The sequence below is a fragment of the Zonotrichia albicollis genome, chromosome 30, assembly GCF_047830755.1.
Source record: "Zonotrichia albicollis isolate bZonAlb1 chromosome 30, bZonAlb1.hap1, whole genome shotgun sequence".
NCBI classification, from domain to species: Eukaryota; Metazoa; Chordata; class Aves; order Passeriformes; family Passerellidae; genus Zonotrichia; species Zonotrichia albicollis.
In genome coordinates, this window is record NC_133848.1 from 4,315,010 (window position 1) to 4,331,705 (window position 16,696).

General features: G+C 61.4%; 3 protein-coding genes across 4 annotated transcripts in view; all 3 read right to left on the bottom strand.

The window, feature by feature from the left end:
- LOC141725632 (Fc receptor-like protein 5) overlaps positions 1 to 3,441 on the bottom strand; it is a 45,846-nt gene extending 42,405 nt beyond the window's left edge. The window contains 5 exon segments of the mRNA XM_074529610.1: positions 1,404 to 1,688; positions 1,776 to 2,039; positions 2,252 to 2,482; positions 2,617 to 2,637; positions 3,306 to 3,441. Coding sequence (XP_074385711.1) covers positions 1,404 to 1,688; positions 1,776 to 2,039; positions 2,252 to 2,482; positions 2,617 to 2,637; positions 3,306 to 3,336 — 832 coding nt within the window. The 5' untranslated portion in view covers positions 3,337 to 3,441.
- A 1,525-nt stretch (positions 3,442 to 4,966) lies between these two features.
- LOC141725537 (Fc receptor-like protein 4) lies at positions 4,967 to 16,696 on the bottom strand. 2 transcript variants are annotated; one of them, XM_074529333.1, is made up of 10 exons: positions 16,584 to 16,696; positions 15,930 to 15,950; positions 15,565 to 15,795; positions 7,931 to 8,197; positions 7,559 to 7,843; positions 6,983 to 7,285; positions 6,817 to 6,900; positions 6,419 to 6,440; positions 6,250 to 6,329; positions 4,967 to 6,164 (listed from the first exon to the last, which is right to left on the bottom strand). In XM_074529333.1, the coding sequence occupies exons 1-10, from the start codon at positions 16,630 to 16,632 to the stop codon at positions 6,055 to 6,057; spliced, it is 1,452 nt and encodes a 483-aa protein (XP_074385434.1). In that variant the 5' UTR covers positions 16,633 to 16,696; the 3' UTR covers positions 4,967 to 6,054. The 2 variants fall into 2 exon arrangements, with proteins under 2 accessions (XP_074385434.1, XP_074385435.1); XM_074529334.1 differs by lacking the exons at positions 6,983 to 7,285; positions 7,559 to 7,843; positions 7,931 to 8,197 and adding exons at positions 14,135 to 14,437; positions 14,716 to 15,000; positions 15,088 to 15,351 and having other exon boundaries at positions 4,974 to 6,164.
- LOC141725599 (low affinity immunoglobulin gamma Fc region receptor II-like) lies at positions 8,319 to 9,577 on the bottom strand. The gene is made up of 3 exons (XM_074529547.1): positions 9,470 to 9,577; positions 8,776 to 8,796; positions 8,319 to 8,641 (listed from the first exon to the last, which is right to left on the bottom strand). Exons 1-3 carry the CDS (start codon positions 9,516 to 9,518, stop codon positions 8,319 to 8,321), a joined length of 393 nt encoding a protein of 130 aa, XP_074385648.1. The 5' UTR covers positions 9,519 to 9,577.

The following is a 16,696-nucleotide window of genomic DNA, read 5'->3' on the forward strand; positions in this document are numbered from 1 at the left end:
AACCACCCACGGGACCCCCAAATCCCCACTGCAGCCCCAATTCCCAATGAACCCCCGACTCCCACGGACACTCTGAGCACCCCTGAACCCCCAGAACTTCTGCATCACCACAGTGCCCCCAGCCCCCCTGGTGCCCCCAACCCTCTGAGCCCCCAGAACCCCAATTCTGCCTGGGATGGGCACCCCCAAACTCCCCCAGGACCCCATAGAGATCCCACAAGGACAATCCCACACAGGGTGCTCTGCTTTTCAACCCCCGTGTTCTCAGAGGCGAGTCCCAATCCCGGTGGCCAAACCAGGTGCCAACATTCAAATCTGAGCGCCCATTGGGTTTGACCACAGCTTCCCAGAAAATTTACACATCCCCCCAGGAGCTCCCCAAACCCCCCAGGAGCTCCACCCCAATGTTCCTCAAAGCCCACCCAGGGAAGGCCTTGGAGCCAAACCAAGACCCTCCAAATTCCCCCCAAATCCCTCAGGACCCCCAGCCGAGGTCACTGCAGGCTCAGTGTCCCCAAGCTCAGGGGCTCTGGGTGCTGCTGATCTCTGTCCCCACTCTGGGGGCTGCCCCTCACTCCAGGACCCCCGTCCCCCCCCATTGTCACCCACCCCGGCGGTGCCACCAGTGACAGCCCCCGATGACAGCCAGGAGCAGGAGCAGGAACAGGAGGGCCCTGCCGACATTCACAGCCACTGCTGGGACAGAGGGGGACACACTGGGGTCACTCTGAACCCCGGGGGTCCTGAACCCCCCAGCAACCCTGTGTGACCCCACCTGTGACCCAGGGTGAGCCAGGTGTCGCCTCCAGTGCCAGCTCAGGGCTGAATGCCCGGAACACGCTGTGCCCGTCCTGTCCCAGCCGGTTGGTGGCCACGCACTGGTAGGTGCCCGACTGTCCCACAGCGATGTCCCTGAGCTCCAGGAGGGGACCCCGGGCCACCTCGTGCCCGTTGTGCAGCCAGGTGAAGGTGACAGGGGCTGAGCCCACCTGCACTGAGCAGCGCAGGGTCACGTTGTCACCTGTGTGCACCTGGTGTGCCAGGGGACCGGGGCTGATGGTGACATTTGCCACGGGCACTGCGGGGACACAGGACAGAGGGTGATGGTGGCATTGACCATTGGCACTGTGGGGACACAGGACAGAGGGTGATGGTGGCATTGGCCACGGAGACACACACAGGGCTGAGGGCACCGAGAGGAGCTGGCAGCCAGTGTGGGGGGATAGGGACAATGGGGATGGGTGTGATGGGGGTTGTCAGGGATGGGGTCTCACCAAGGAGGGGTGAGGGGACACAGGGCAGAGGTGGGAGGACACAAGGAATGTGTCAAGGGGACATGCAGGTCCCCAACCAGGGGACTGGGGAGGGATGTGGGGGCTCCCCGTGCCCATCCCCGCACTCACTGTGCACGGTCACCGTGACGCGGAGCCGGGCGCTGCTCTTCCGCACGGTCCCACCCTGGGACTGCGCCTCACAGCTGTAATTCCCCGAGCGAGAGACCCCCACGGCGGGCAGCAGCAGCTGCGGGGACCCCTGCGGGTCCCCCAGCACCCGCCCGTCCTGATAGAACAGGTACAGGAGGGGGGCTGGGGGCCGCAGGGGGCTGGGGGTGCTGCGGCAGCTGAGAGTCAGGGGGGACCCCTCGGTGATCTCGGGGGGACCCTCCAGCACTGGCACCGTGAAGAGCTCTGGAAGGAGAGGAGAGGGGATTTGTGAGCCTGAATCCCTGGGGAGGGGCTGTGGGGGTGTCGGGGTGGGGGCTGTGGGGGGCTCACCGTGCACTCTCACTGTCACCGACGCTGACCACCACCACTTTTCTGGCGGGTATTCCACCCAGCCCTTGCAGCGGTAGCGGCCGCTGTGTTTCAGCTGCAGAGGGGACAGGGACAGCTCTGTGGCATCGGGGGGCCCCCTCAGTTCCTTCCTCTCTCGGTAGAACGACACCGAGGTGACCTTGCTGTTCCGCCAGCCCCGGCAGCGCAGTGTCACCGTGTCCCCCTCCAGCAGCGCCCGCACCGGCACCTGCAGCACCAGCCCGTCTGGGGACAGAGGGGACCTGTCACACCCGATGGCACGAGAACCCCCCATTGCAGGGTCCAGCGCACCAGGGATCCCCAGTTCCTGCACTGGGATGTCCCCAGAGCAGGGGACAAGCTCTGGTCACACAGGAGGTGACCCATGGAGCGGAGCCCACCCAGAGCCCTTGGGGTCCCCGTGGGTGCCAGGCTGGGGACACCCAAACCTCCCTCACCGTTTGAGACAGTCAAATTGGGACTGTGCCTACTGCCGGGTCTGTGACACTCATAGGTGCCAGTATTGTTGACAGTGAAGTGGTCAGGTCCGTTCTGCCACCAGCGCTTCCCATCCTTGTACCAGGTGGTGGCACCGGCTGTCCCCGAGCCCTGGCAGGTCAGTGTCACCCCGTCCCACAGCACCGCCGGCCTCCAGGGGGGCTTCACGAGAAGCTGGGTGGTCTGGGCACCTGCGGGTGACAGGGGACACCAGCCTGCCAGGACCACCATGGGCACCTGCGGGTGACAGGAGACACCAGCCTGCCAGGGCCAGCGCGGGGCTGGGGACAGCGGGATGGGACCATGGCATCCCCCGAGGACTCACCAGCGAGGCCGAGGGTCTGGGCTGGAAGGGAGAAGGGACAGGGTTCAGTGGCGATGGCACCATGGGGACAGCAGCATGGGGACACGGGGTGTGGGGCTGCTCGGTGTCCCTCACTGTCCCCATGGGGTCAGCAGTTCTTGTGGGAAAGTGTGCCTGGGTGGTCCCCAAAAGATTCGGCGAGGCCAGGGGGACGTGTTTGTGTCACAGCCACCCGTGCACCACATCCCTGTGGCACAGACACCTTGGGAACGGGGAAACCGAGGCCACTCTGGGCTGAGGGTGGGGACACTGTGGACACCACGGGCACGACGACACCATGGACACAGCCCATGCTGGCCCAGGTCAGCCCCACCAGCTCATGATCCCATCCCCATGATCCCATCCCCATGGTCACGTCCTCACTGTTCTTGTCCCCTTCTATCCCTGCATCCCAGTTCCCTTGTCCCTATCCCCAGAGCTACCTGAGCCCAAAGGTGCAGTCCCCACATTCCTTTCCCCACCTTCATCCCCACATTCCCATCCCCAAATTCCTGTCCCCCTGCTCCTGTCCCCAAAGCCACCCTACATCCCCAGTTCCACCAAGGTCCACTGTTGGTATCATGGACTGGCACTGCTGGCATTGGGGACCTCAGGGGACCCCACAGCCCCCCTGTTCCCCCTCCCCATTCCCAGGGTGTCAGGGCACTCACCCCACAGGAGCAGCACCACCTTCCCGGCCATCCCGGTGTCCCCAGCCATGTGCACTGGCTGTCACTCACTGCCCAGGGGGTGGCTGTCCCCTCGCTGGTGGCTTTTCGGATAAAGGGGAAGGAAAGGAGGTCACATTTCGTCCACGTGTTGGTGGTGGCACTTGGAGGGGGCAGGGTAGCCGGAAGCACAGGGCCATGGGGATGTGACCGTGGGGACAGGCTGTGGGTAGGGTGGTTAGAGTTTGGGGACAAGGCTGGGGGGACAAGGTGCAATATGGGGTTCCCTGGAGTGGGGGGCTCAGAGGGTTTGGGGTACCCGGGCAATGGGTGCCCAATGGAATGGGGGGTCCCTTGGAATGGGGGTGCCCAGGGCTGGGGGGACTCAGGGACGGCAGTGCCAGGGGAACGTGGGCTCCAGGGATTTGGGGTCAGGGGATGGGGATGCTGGGGGAATGTGGGTTCCAATGGGAGTTGGGGGTCCTGGGACAATCAAGCCTTCTGGAACCTCATGGAAAGAATGTTTGGGTTTGGGATGTGTGTCTGCCAGATAAGAGGGAAAAGTGTGGGAATACCGAGCAGGGGCTCTGCCCACAGCTGTGCTGGGGCTGTGGGGAGTGACCCTGTGTGGATTCCAGGTGTCCCCAAACCTGCTCCATCCCTGCCCTCCTCACCTGAGGGAAAGGCTGAGGGTTTGCAGGAATTGTGGTTTAAAGCCAACAGAGGTGCTGCTGTGGTCCTGAGACCTGCCTGGGGTCAGGCTCTGCCTTCCGTCTGTTATGAACAAAAATTCGGTTAATATTTTTTTTGTGAGAAAGAGTTACAGGGACGCAGCCAGGTCTCTGTCTCTGCCAGGGTTCTTGGTGCTTTGGTATTGTAATCACGGGTCGTTGTAGCTTATCTCCCCTTTTGTATTAGTAAAAGGCCTGGCTGGTTGGGGTGGATGGCCCTTCCCCGAGGCTGTGCTCTCTTCCAGCATAGGGAAGACACCTGAGAGGGTGGGGGGGGTGGTGCAAAGTGACTCCAAAGTCCAGCATGCTTTGGGACCTCGACTCCAAAATGCAACGAGAAAACCCTAAAAACAATGAGCCACCTAAGAATTGAGAGACTAAAGTGATGTCCAGACGTGAGGAGCCAAGTGCTGAGCCTGCAGAGATGCGGAGCCCCTCTCGCCCTGAGCAGAGAGTCGTCCCGACGCCAGGACAAATCTGGACGGAATCAGGAAACCAAGATCTGACGGGGACATCACGCCCTAAAGGCCCCCACGAGGACTGGATTCCCCAGCTCTGCCCCTAGTGGACAGAGCTGCGCATATCCTGCTCCTCTGAGTCGCCCTGGGAGACACGACGGGGACTGCAGCCCTGCCGAGCCGCCCAATCCTGAGCTGATCACTTTTAATAAAGGCATTAAAAAGGAGAAAAAGTCTCCTGGCAATGTTTATTTCACATCCATTTGGGATCATGGAGAGTGGATGCGGGAGTTGCTCAGGCCGTGTGCCTGGCCCCGGGACACTGCTACACGGCCAGTGGGCTCTGGGATCCAACCTGCTGCCTTGGCGGCTTCTGCCCGCTGCCGGTGGTGGTGCCAGGACCGATGGGTGCCCGTGAGTTTGCAAAAGGAGCGATTTCCCCTCCTGCCTCCCGTGCGAGGCCGCCATGACCGCTGAGGGGATGGAGCTGGACCGGGGCGCCCCCTGCTGGCTGGGAGTGCTCCCTGCAGCGCCCCCTGCTGGCTGTGGTTATAACTGCCACAAAAACGAACAGCGCTGAGCAGGAGAGCAGGTTCTGGGTTTGTGTTGTTTGTTCTGTTCTGGTTTATAAATTTCCCAGTAAAGAGCTGGTATTCCTTTTCCTACAGTTCTGCCTAGAAACCCCATCATCTTTGAGATTTTAAAGTGTTTTTTATATGGGTCTTCTTTCTATTCCAGGAACATTCCCACTTTCCTTGGCAGACATTTCTCATTTAAAGGAGTTGCCACTTTCTGGGTTCCAGCGTGGATGGGACAGACACCCCAAATGAAGACACGGTCAGGGACTTGGCCACCTCATGCTCTGCCTTTTAAGCCGCTTGGGCCACTGAGGGCCCTCCCCCCAGATGGCACTTCTGGTCACCCAGCCACTCAGGAGCTGGCTTGGTGAAAGCGTCACGCTGTCCCCAGTGTGCCATGGCTGACAGACTGATGGACAGACAGGGCCCTGTCTGGCCAAAAGCAAGGCCTGACCCAGCCCTGCCACACACAGCTGTTCCAAAATGTCTCCAGACATCGAACTTTTCCTGTCTCTGATACCCCACCCTGTGCCATGGCATGATGCCAACTGCCCTGGCAATGGGAGAGGCTCCGGAACCCCCCCAGGGACTTTGTGTCATCCTGGTGTGGGGAACACGGCAGAGGACGGGTTTGGGACAGGGGACGAGAGAATCCAGAGCCTCCATCAGAGCAAGGATGATCCAGGGCCCTACCAGGTTCCTCTGGTGGAGGAAATGTGCTGGGGGGATTATTTGGGGTTTGTTCCTTATTGGGAACTTTCCCTGGAAATTGTTCCTTGTGTGACCATTTGGACTCTGAACCTTGTTGCTGTCGCTGTTGGTTTTATTCTCTCGCATTGCTGTTTCAGGAAATTGTTCTTCTCTCAGCCCTTTGGGATCTTTGTGTCTCCACCAGGAGGTTGAGGAGCAATTTTTTATTGGCAGCACACGCACGAGTGGATGCCCATGGGTGGGGGCCCTCAGTGCCCCCCAGTTCGCCCCAGTCTCACAGCACATTCCCGTAGATGTCACCGGGTTCCTGCGATCGCCCCTGGTGTCCCCGCAGCTCCGCGTAGGTCACCTGGGGATCTTGGACGGTGGTGGCACCGGGGGACGCTGCGAGAGACACGGGCTGTGGGATCTGGGTGGGGTGACACTGGTGGGTGACGTGTCCCTCTGTGTGTGTCCCCCCCGTACTCACCCTCTGCCCTCTTGGTGACCACGACGTGGGTGTACAGCACCTCCCCCTCCTCTGGGGGGGCCGGGGGATCCGGGGGGGCCCTGAGGAAATAAAGGGGATGTGGGGAGGGAATGGGAGATCTTGGGGGTTGGGGTAAAAGGGGAGAATGAGGTTTGAGCCCCCCACTCACCTTTCCTGGTTCTTCCTGGCAGCTGCAGAGAAAAGAAGGGAGGGGTGACTGTGGGGTCCCAAGGGCCCTGAATCCTCTCATGATTCCTGAACCCGCATGGGACCCTCAATTCCCCTCAGGATCCCCAAGAATTTCTGGAGCCCCCCAGAACTCAATGCCCCTGACCAACTCAGCCTCAAGAACCCAAAGCCCAACAGGGACAGAGACCCCCCCCAAACAGCCCCAGGGCCCCTGAAAGAATCCCCAACATCCCTGCAGGACCCTCCAGCACCTCCCCAAACCCTCCGGGACCACCAGACAGGGTGACAATTCTGGGGTTATGGGTGCTGCCCTATCGCTCCCCAAGTTGGTGGGTCTCTACAGCTCCGTGGGACCCCCGTCCCCCCATTGTCACCCACCCACACGGTGCCACCGGTGCCAGGCCACAATGGCACCCACGAGCAGGAGCAGGAACAAAAGGGCCCCACTGACCCCTGCGGCCACTGCAAGAAACAGAGGGGGACACATCAGGGTCACCCATCAGCCCAGGGGTGCTGCACCCCCAGTGACCCTGAGTGACCCCACCTGTGACCCAGGGAGAGCCAGGTGTCACCTCCAGTGCCAGCTCAGGGCTGAGTGCCTGGAACACGCTGTGCCCGTCCTGTCCCAGCTGGTTGGTGGCCACGCATTGGTAGGTGCCCGATTGTCCCACAGCGATGTCCCTGAGCTCCAAGAGGGGACCCTGGGCCACCTCGTGTCCATTGTGCAGCCAGGTGAAGGTGACAGGGGCTGAGCCCACCTGCACTGAGCAGCGCAGGGTCACGTTGTCACCTGTGTGCACCTGGTGTGCTAGGGGACCGGGGGTGATGGTGGCATTGGCCACAGGCACTGTGGGGACACAGGACAGAGGGTGATGGTGGCATTGGCCACAGGGACACAGGGCCGAGGGCACAGGGAGGAGCTGGCAGGCGGTGTGGGGGGATAGGGACAATGGGGATGGGTGTGATGGGCGATGTCAGGGATGGGGTCACACCAAGGAGGGGTGAGGGGACACAGGACAGAGGTGGGATGACACAAGGAATGTGTCAAGGGGACATGCAGGTCCCCAACAGGGGATTGGGGAAGGATGTTTGGGCTCCCCGTGCCCATCCCCGCACTCACTGTGCACCGTGACCCGGAGCCGGGCGCTGCTCTTCCGCACGGACCCACCCTGGGACTGCGCCTCACAGCTGTAATTCCCCGAGTGGGAGACCCCCACGGCGGGCAGCAGCAGCTGCGGGGACCCCTGCGGGCCCCCCAGCACCCGCCCGTCCTGATAGAACAGGTACAGGAGGGGGGCTGGGGGCCGCAGGGGGCTGGGGGTGCTGTGGCAGCTGAGAGTCAGGGGGGACCCCTCGGTGATCTCGGGGGGACCCTCCAGCACCAGCACTGGCACCGAGAAGAGCTCTGGAAGGAGAGGGGAGGGGATTGGTGAGCCTGAATCCCTGGGGAGGGGCTGTGGGGGTGTCGGGGTGGGGGCTGTGGGGGGCTCACCGTGCACTCTCACTGTCACCGGCGCTGACTGCCACAACTTCTCCCACCCCCAGGATTCCACCCAGCCCTTGCAGCGGTAGCGGCCGCTGTGGTTCAGCTGCAGAGGGGGCAGTGACAGCTCTGTGCCATCGAGGAGCCTCCCGAGTTCCTTCCTCTGTCGGTAGAAGGACACCGAGGTGACCGTGCGGTTCCGCCAGCTCCGGCAGCGCAGTGTCACCGTGTCCCCCTCCAGCAGCGCCCGCACCGGCACCTGCAGCACCAGATCATCTGGGGACAGAGGGGACCTGTCACACACGATGGCACCCGAACCCCCCATTGGAGGGTCCAGCGCACCAGGGGTGCCCAGTTCCTGCACTGGGATGTCCCCAAGGCAGGTGACAGGCTCTGGTCATACAGGAGGTGACCCAGGGAGCAGAGCCCACCCAGAGCCCTTGGGGTCCCTGCAGGTGCCAGGCTGGGGACACCCAAACCTCCGCTCACCGTTTGAGACAATCACAGGGGGGCTGTGCCCACTGCCAGGTCTGTAACACGTGTAGGTGCCTCTCTCGGTGACAGTGAGGCGGTCAGGTCCGTTCTGCCACCAGCGATTCCCATCCTTGTACCAGGTGGTGGCACTGGCGCTCCCCGAGCCCTGGCAGGTCAGTGTCACCGGGTCCCACACCACCGCCGGCCTCCAGGGGGGCTCCACCAGGAGCTGGGTGGTCTGGGCACCTGCGGGTGACAGGGAACACCAGCCTGCCAGGGCCAGCGTGGGCACCTGCGGGTGACAGGGGACACCAGCCTGCCAGGGCCAGTGCGGGGCTGGGGTCAGCGGGATGGGACCATGGCATCCTCTGAGGACTCACCAAGAAGGCCGAGGGTCTGTGCTGGAAGGGAGAAGGGACAGGGCTCAGTGGCGATGGCACCATGGGGACAGCAGCATGGGGACACGGGGTGTGGGGCTGCTCGGTGTCCCTCACTGTCCCCATGGGGTCAGCAGTTCTTGTGGGAAAGTGTGCCTGGGTGGTCCCCAAAAGATTCGGCTAGGCCAAGGGGACAGGTTTGTGTCACAGCCACCCGTGCACCACATCCCTGTGGCACAGACACCTTGGGAACGGGGACACCGAGGCCACCCTGGGCTGAGGGTGGGGACACTGTGGACACCCCAGGCACGAGGACACCATGGACACAGCCCATGCTGGCCCAGGTCAGCCCCACCAGCTCATGATCCCATCCCCATGATCCCATCCCCATGGCCACATCCTCACCGTTCTTGTCCCCTTCCATCCCTGCATCCCAGTTCCCTTGTCCCCATCCCCAGAGCTCCCTGAGCCCAAAGGTGCAGTCTTCACTTTCCTTTCCCCACCTTCCTCCCCACATTCCCATCCCCAAATTCCTGTCCCCCTGTTCCTGTCCCCAAAGCCACCCTACATCCTCAGTCCCAACAAGGTCCACTGTGGGTATCATGGACTGGCACTGCTGGCATTGGGGACCTCAGGGGACCCCACACCCCCCCTGTGCCACCTCCTCTCCCCATTCCCAGGGTGTCAGGGCACTCACCCCACAGGAGCAGCGCCACCTTCCCGGCCATCCCGATGTCCCCAGCCATGTGCACTGGCTGTCACTCACTGCCCAGGGGTGGCTGTCCTCTCACTGGTGGCTTTTCGGATAAAGGGGAAGGAAGTGAGGTCACGTTTCGTCCTCTATGTTGGTGGTGGCCCTTGGTGGGGGCAGGGTGGCCGCAAGCACAGGGCCATGGGGATGTGGCCGTGGGGACAGTGTGGGGACAAGGCTGGGGGGGACAAGGTGCAATATGGGGTTCCCAGGAGTGGGGGGCTCAGAGGGTTTGGGGTACCCGGGCAATGGGTGCCCAGGGGAAAGGGGTCCCTTGGAATGGGGGTGCCCCGGGCTGGGGGGACTCAGGGATGGCAGTGCCAGGGGAACGTGGGCTCCAGGGATTTGGGGTCAGGGGATGGGGATGCTGGGGGAATGTGGGTTCCCATGGGAATTGGGGGTCCTGGGATAATCAAGGTCCTGGGGAAAGGAGGATTTTTAGGGCCTGGAATGGATAGGAGAGGGTTCCTTGGGAATGGGGTGCTGGGCCATGGAGATCCTGGGGAATGGCAATGCTGGGATGGGGGTCCCAGGCACGGTGGGACACAAGGAATGGGGGTCCCATGGTTGGGGTTCCAGGGGAATGGAGGTGCCTGGGAACGGCAGTGGCTGGGTGGGCCAGTGGGTCAGAGCTCCTTCCCTGGGTGTCTCAGATTTTGGGGTGACCCAGGGCCCAGCAAAGCCCCCTTGGGGTGCTCATTTCCTGGGCAGACATCACTTGAGTGTCCTGGGTAGCTTTGCTTCTGTGCCCTCTCCCACCCTTGAATTTTTCATCTCTTTATTTCTCTTATTCCCTTATTTTCCTCACTTTTGTACCACGTCCCCTCACCCCCGTTCCTGACTCTGCAATCCTGGGGAGCACCTGAGCAGGGAATGGGTTGGGGGCGACAGGGGAGGGGAAAAACGGGGTGTGAGGGGTGCAAGGATGGGTCGGGAGGCTGTGGGGGATGGAGGTGTTGGGCTGTGCTCTCTCAACAGTTTCACTTTCTTTTTCTTGGACAAGAAGGAAGCGGCCATTTGTGCTGAGTCAGATGGGAACGGGAGGGGGTTCTGTTTTGGGGGGAACATCCCCGATGTCCTTTCCTGGGAGGATCCCGTCCCAGGGGGTGACACATCCTGGCATGGGGGGACCTTTACCAAGGGCTGGCGGTTCCAGAAATGTCCCTGCACATTCCTGGCCGCGTGCCTGTCCCAGGGGTGGCACATCCTGGGGACCCCTGTCAATGCAAGGCTGGGGCCCAGCCATGGCCCAGCCCCACTGCACAGGGATGGCCATTGCCCAGCCCTGCTCTGCCCAGCCCCAGGGGGCAGCCTGCCCCTGAGGGTCCCCCCTGTCCCCTTGGCTTTGATTCTGGGAGCTTTAGAGCTGCTGCAGAGGTGAGAATTCTGTGGGGGAAAAAGGCTTTGGCTGTGGTTTGCCCAGCCCTGCAAGAAGCACAAAACAACAAAGGCAGCCCAAGCAGTTCCTCTGCGAGCCTTTGATGGTTTCCAGAGCAGGGCTGGCTGGAAATCCCCACTGCAATGGCAGTTGTGGGGATACCAGTCCAGAAATGCAGCAATTGATCATTTGTTCCTCTTGGTAAGGGACTGTCAGAACCACAAAACTACTGCACAACCCTCAACATTCTTTTCAACATCCTGACCTGGACCCTCCTTCTTGAACAAAACCCGCAGCCTTCTGGAACCTCATGGAAAGAATGTTTTGGTTTGGGATGTGTGTCTGCCAGATAAGAGGGAAAAGTGTGGGAATACCGAGCAGGGGCTCTGCTCCCGGCCATGGTGGGGCTGTGGGGAGTGACCCTGTGTGGATTCCAGGTGTCCCCAAAGCTGCTCCATCCCTGCCCTCCTCACCTGAGGGAAAGGCTGAGGGTTTGCAGGAATTGTGGTGTAAAGCCACCAGAGGGGCTGCTGTGGACCTGAGACCTGCCTGGGGTCAGGCGCTGCCTTCCTTCCATTCGGGATCATGGAGAGTGGATGCGGGAGTTGTGCAGGCCGTGTGCCTGGCCCCGAAACACTGCTACGCTGCCAGTGGGCACTGGGATCCAACCTGCTGCCTTGGCGGCTTCTGCCCGCTGCCGGTGGTGGTGCCGGGAGCGATGGGTGCCCGTGAGTTTGCAAAAGGAGCGATTTCCCCTCCTGCCTCCCGTCCGAGGCCGCCATGGCCGCTGAGGGGATGGAGCTGGACCGGGGCGCCCCCTGCTGGCCTGGAGTGCTCCCTGCAGCGCGCCCTGCTGGCTGCGGTTATAACTGCCACAAAAACCAACAGCGCAGAGCGGGAAGGAAAGTTCTGGGTTTGTGTTGTTTGTTCTGTTCTGGTTTATAAATTTCCCAGTAAAGAGCTGGTATTCCTTTTCCTACAGTTCTGCCTAGAAACCCCATCATCTTTGAGATTACAAAGAGTTTTTATATGGGTCTTCTTTCTATTCCAGGAACATTCCCACTTTCCTTGGCAGACATTTCTCATTTAAAGGAGTTGCCACTTTCTGGGTTCCAGCGTGGATGGGACAGACACCCCAAATGAAGACACGGTCAGGGACTTGGCCACCTCATGCTCTGCCTTTTAAGCCGCTTGGGCCACCAAGGGCTCTCTCCCCAGATGGCACTTCTGGTCACCCAGCCACTCAGGAGCTGGCTTGGACAAAGCGTCCCGCTGTCCCCAGTGTGCCATGGCTGACAGACTGATGGACAGACAGGGCCGTGTCTGGCCAAAAGCAAGGCCTGACCCAGCCCTGCCACACACAGCTGTTCCAAAATGTCTCCAGACATCAAACTTCTCCTGTCTCTGACACCCCACCCTGTGCCATGGCATGATGCCAACTGCCCTGGCAATGGGAGAGGCTCCGGAACCCCCCGAGGGACTTTGTGTCATCCTGGTGTGGGGAACACGGCAGAGGAGGGGTTTGGGACAGGGGACAACAGAATCCAGAGCCTCCATCAGAGCAAGGAAGATCCAGGGCCCTACCAGGTTCCTCTGGTGGAGGAAATGTGCTGGGGGCATTATTTGGGGTTTGTTCCTTATTGGGAGCTTTCCCTGGAAATTGTTCCTTGTGTGACCATTTGGACTCTGAACCTTGTTGCTGTTTCTGTTGGTTTTATTCTCTCTCGTTGCTGTTTCAGGAAATTGTTCTTCTCTCAGCCCTTTGGCATCTTTGTGCCTCCACCAGGAGGTTGAGGAACAATTTTTTATTGGCAGCACACACACGAGTGGGTGCCCATGGGTGGGGACCCACAGTGCCCCCCAGTTCGCCCCAGTCTCACGGCACATTCCCGTAGATGTCACCGGGTTCCTGAGATCGCCCCTGGTGTCCCCTCAGCTCCGTGTAGGTCACCTGGGGATCTTGGACGGTGGTGGCACGGGGGGACGCTATGAGAGACACGGGCTGTGGGATCTGGGTGGGGTGACACTGGTGAGTGACGTGTCCCTCTGTGTGTGTCCCCCCCGTACTCACCCTCTGCCCTCTTGGTGACCACGACGTGGGTGTACAGCACCTCCCCCTCCTCTGGGGGGGCCGGGGGATCCGGGGGGGTCCTGAGGGAATAAAGGGGATGTGGGGGAGGGAATGGGAGATCTTTGGGGTTGGGGTAAAAGGGGAGAATGAGGTTTGAGCGCCCCACTCACCTTTCCTGGTTCTTCCTGGCGGCTGCAGAGAAAAGAAGGGAGGGGTGACTGTGGGGTCCCAAGGGCCCTGAATCCTCTCATGATTCCCGGACCCCCATGGGACCCTCAATTCCCCTCAGGATCCCCAAGAATTTCTGAAACCCCCCAGAACTCAATGCCCCTGACCAACTCAGCCTCAAGAACCCAAAGCCCAACAGGGACAGAGACCCCCCCCAAACGCCCCCAGGGCCCCTGAAAGAATCCCCAACATCCCTGCAGGACCCTCCAGCACCTCCCCAAACCCTCCAGGACCACCAGACAGGGTGACAATTCTGGGGCTATGGGTGCTGCCCTATTGTGGAGAGCCTGGTTCAAGTATGCCTTAAAGAGACATAGAAGCCTGCTGTAAAAGCAGCCTTTCCCAGGCTTGATCCTGTAAATAATTAGGTTCTCAGGCACCTTCTATATAAACAACAAGTTTCTCAAACCGTACTGTCCTTGGCTGCTACTGGGAGCAGACAGTCAGGCTGGGAATAGAGATGAAGGTTTTGGGAACCTTCCATATCAGGGTGAGAACACTGATCTTGGTTTCTGTAAACTAACTTCAGGTATTGTAAACATAAGGAGGAGCTGAAATTTTCTCTACAACCTATCAGGAGCTCAGATTTTGCAATATGCATGAACTTGATTAACACTGTTATAAAAAGTGCCTGATTGATTAATAAATCGGAGTCGATGCTGACCAATGCAAGGTGGGTCTCTCCCTCCAACTTCAATACCCTGTAGCTCGCCAACTTTGTGCGTCCCTACAGCTCCCTGGGACCCCCGTCCCCCCATTGTCACCCACCCACACGGTGCCACTGGTGCCAGGCCACAATGATACCCACGAGCAGGAGCAGGAACAAAAGGGCCCCACTGACCCCTGCGGCCACTGCAAGAAACAGAGGGGGACACATCAGGGTCACCCATCAGCCCAGGGGTGCTGCACCCCCAGTGACCCTGAGTGACCCCACCTGTGACCCAGGGTGAGCCAGGTGTCACCTCCAGTGCCAGCTCAGGGCTGAATGCCCGGAACACGCGGTGCCCATCCTGTCCCAGCTGGTTGGTGGCCTTGCACTGGTAGGTGCCCGAATCTCCCACATCGATGTCCTTGAGCTCCAGGAGGGGACCCCGGGCCACCTCGTGCCCGTTGTGCAGCCAGGTGAAGGTGACAGGGGCTGAGCCCACCTGCACAGAGCAGTGCAGGGTCACGTTGTCACCTGTGTGCACCTGGTGTGCCAGGGGACCGGGGGTGATGGTGGCATTGGCCACGGGCACTGTGGGGACACAGGACAGATGGTGATGGTGGCATTTGCCACGGGGACACAGACAGGGCTGAGGGCACAGGGAGGAGACGGCAGCCGGTGTGGCGGGATAGGGACAATGGGGATGGGTGTGATGGGCGATGTCAGGGATGGGGTCACACCAAGGAGGGCTGAGGGGACACAGGGCAGAGGTGGGAGGACACAAGGAATGTGTCAAGGGGACATGCAGGTCCCCAACCAGGGCACCCGGGGGTTCTGTGGGGGCTCCCCGTGCCCATCCCCGCACTCACTGTGCACGGTCACCGTGACCCGGATCAGGGCGCTGCTCTTCCGCACGGTCCCACCCTGGGCCTGCGCCTCACAGCTGTAATTCCCCGAGTGGGAGACCCCCACGGCGGGCAGCAGCAGCTGCGGGGACTCTTGCGGGCCCCCCAGCACCCGCCCGTCCTGATAGAACAGGTACAGGAGGGGGGCTGGGGGCCGCAGGGGGCTGGGGGTGCTGCGGCAGCTGAGAGTCAGGGGGGACCCCTCGGTGATCTCGGGGGGACCCTCCAGCACCGGCACGGAGAAGAGCACTGGAAGGAGAGGGGAGGGGATTTGTGAGCCTGAATCCCTGGGGAGGTGCTGTGATGGTGTCGGGGTGGGGGCTGTGGTAGGCTCACCGTGCACTGTCACTTTCAACGGCCCTGACCGCCACCACCTTCCTGGCCAGGAATCCACCCGGCCCCTGCATCTGTAGCGGCCGCTGTGTTTAAGCTGCAAAGGGGACAGGGACAGCTCTGCGCCATCAGGGAGTCCCCTCAGTTCTGTCCCCTCTCGGTAGAAGGACACGGAGGTGACCGTGCGGTTCCACTTGCCCCGGCAGCGCAGTGTCACATTGTCCCCTTCCAGCAGCTCCCGCACCGGCGCCTGCAGCACCAGATCATCTGGGGACAGAGGGGACCTGTCACACCCGATGGCACCAGAAACCCCCATCGGAGGGTCCAGGGCACCCGGGGTCCCCAGTTGCTGCACTGGGATGTCCCCAGGGCAGGGGACAGGCTCTGGTCACACAGGAGGTGAACCAGGGAGCGGAGCCCACCCAGAGCCCTTGGGGTCCCTGCAGGTGCCAGGCTGGGGACACCCAAACCTCCCCTCACCGTTTGAGACAGTCACAGGTGGGCTGCGCCCACTGCCAGGTCTGTGACACGTGTAGGTTCCAATATTGGTGACAGTGAAGTGGTCCTCTCCCTTCTGCCAGCAGAGCTTCCCATCCTTGTACCAGGTGGTGGCACCGGCGGTCCCCGAGCCCTGGCAGGTCAGTGTCACCGGGTCCCACAGCACCGCTGGCCTCCAGGGGGGCTCCACGAGGAGCTGGGTGGTCTGGGCACCTGTGGGTGACAGGGGACACCAGCCTGCCAGGGCCACCATGGGCACCTCTGGGTGACAGGGGACACCAGCCTGCCAGGGCCAGTGTGGGTCTGGGGACAGCGGGATGGGACCATGGCATCCCCCGAGGACTCACCAGCGAGGCCGAGGGTCTGGGCTGGAAGGGAGAAGGGACAGGGCTCAGTGGGGGTGGCGCTGCAGGGACAGCGGCACCCTGATTACAGAGTGTGTGCACTGTCCCTCACTGTCCCCATGGAGTCAGCAGTTCTTGTGGGAAAGTGTGATTGGGTGGTCCCCAAAAGATTCGGTGAGGCCAGGGGGACACGTTTGTGTCACAGCCACCCGTGCACCACATCCCTGTGGCACAGACACCTTGGGAATGGGGACACTGAGGCCACCCTGGCTGAGGGTGGGGACACTGTGGACACCACGGGCACGAGGACAGCACAGACACAGCCCATGCTGGCCCAGGTCTGCCCACCAGCTCATGATCCCATCCCCATGGCCACATCCTCACTGCTCCTGTCCCCTTCTGTCCCTGCACCCCAGTTCCCTTGTCCCTATCCCCAGAGCTCCCTGAACCCAAAGGTGCAGTCCCCACATTCCTGTCCCAACATTCCTGTCCCCCTGTTCCTTTCCCCAAAGCCACCCTACATCCCCAGTCCCAACAAGATCCACTGTGGGTATCATGGACTGGCACTGCCGGCATTGGGGACCTCAGGGGACCTCACACCCCCCCTGTGCCCCCTCCCCATCCCCAGGGTCTCAGCCCAGTGCCCGGGGCACTCACCCCACAGGAGCAGCGCCACCTTCCTGGCCATCCCGGTGTCCCCAGCCATGTGCACTGGCTGTCACTCGCTGCTGCTGGTGGCTGTCTCCTCACTGGTGGCTTTTCGGATAATG

Excerpts from the sequence above, each read along its gene's own strand:
- LOC141725599 (XM_074529547.1), bottom strand. The coding sequence starts at position 9,518 with ATGGCTGGGGACATCGGGATGGCCGGGAAGGTGGCGCTGCTCCTGTGG. Across the intron at positions 8,797-9,469 it reads GGTGGCGCTGCTCCTGTGGG|CACAGACCCTCGGCCTTCTT; the intron begins GTGAGTGCCCTG and ends TCTCCCTTCCAG. Across the intron at positions 8,642-8,775 it reads ACAGACCCTCGGCCTTCTTG|GTGCCCAGACCACCCAGCTC; the intron begins GTGAGTCCTCAG and ends TGTCACCCGCAG.
- LOC141725537 (XM_074529333.1), bottom strand. The coding sequence starts at position 16,632 with ATGGCTGGGGACACCGGGATGGCCAGGAAGGTGGCGCTGCTCCTGTGG. Across the intron at positions 15,951-16,583 it reads GGTGGCGCTGCTCCTGTGGG|CCCAGACCCTCGGCCTCGCT; the intron begins GTGAGTGCCCCG and ends TCTCCCTTCCAG. Across the intron at positions 7,286-7,558 it reads GCTCCGGGTCACGGTGCACA|TGCCTGTGGCCAATGCCACC; the intron begins GTGAGTGCGGGG and ends GTGTCCCCACAG.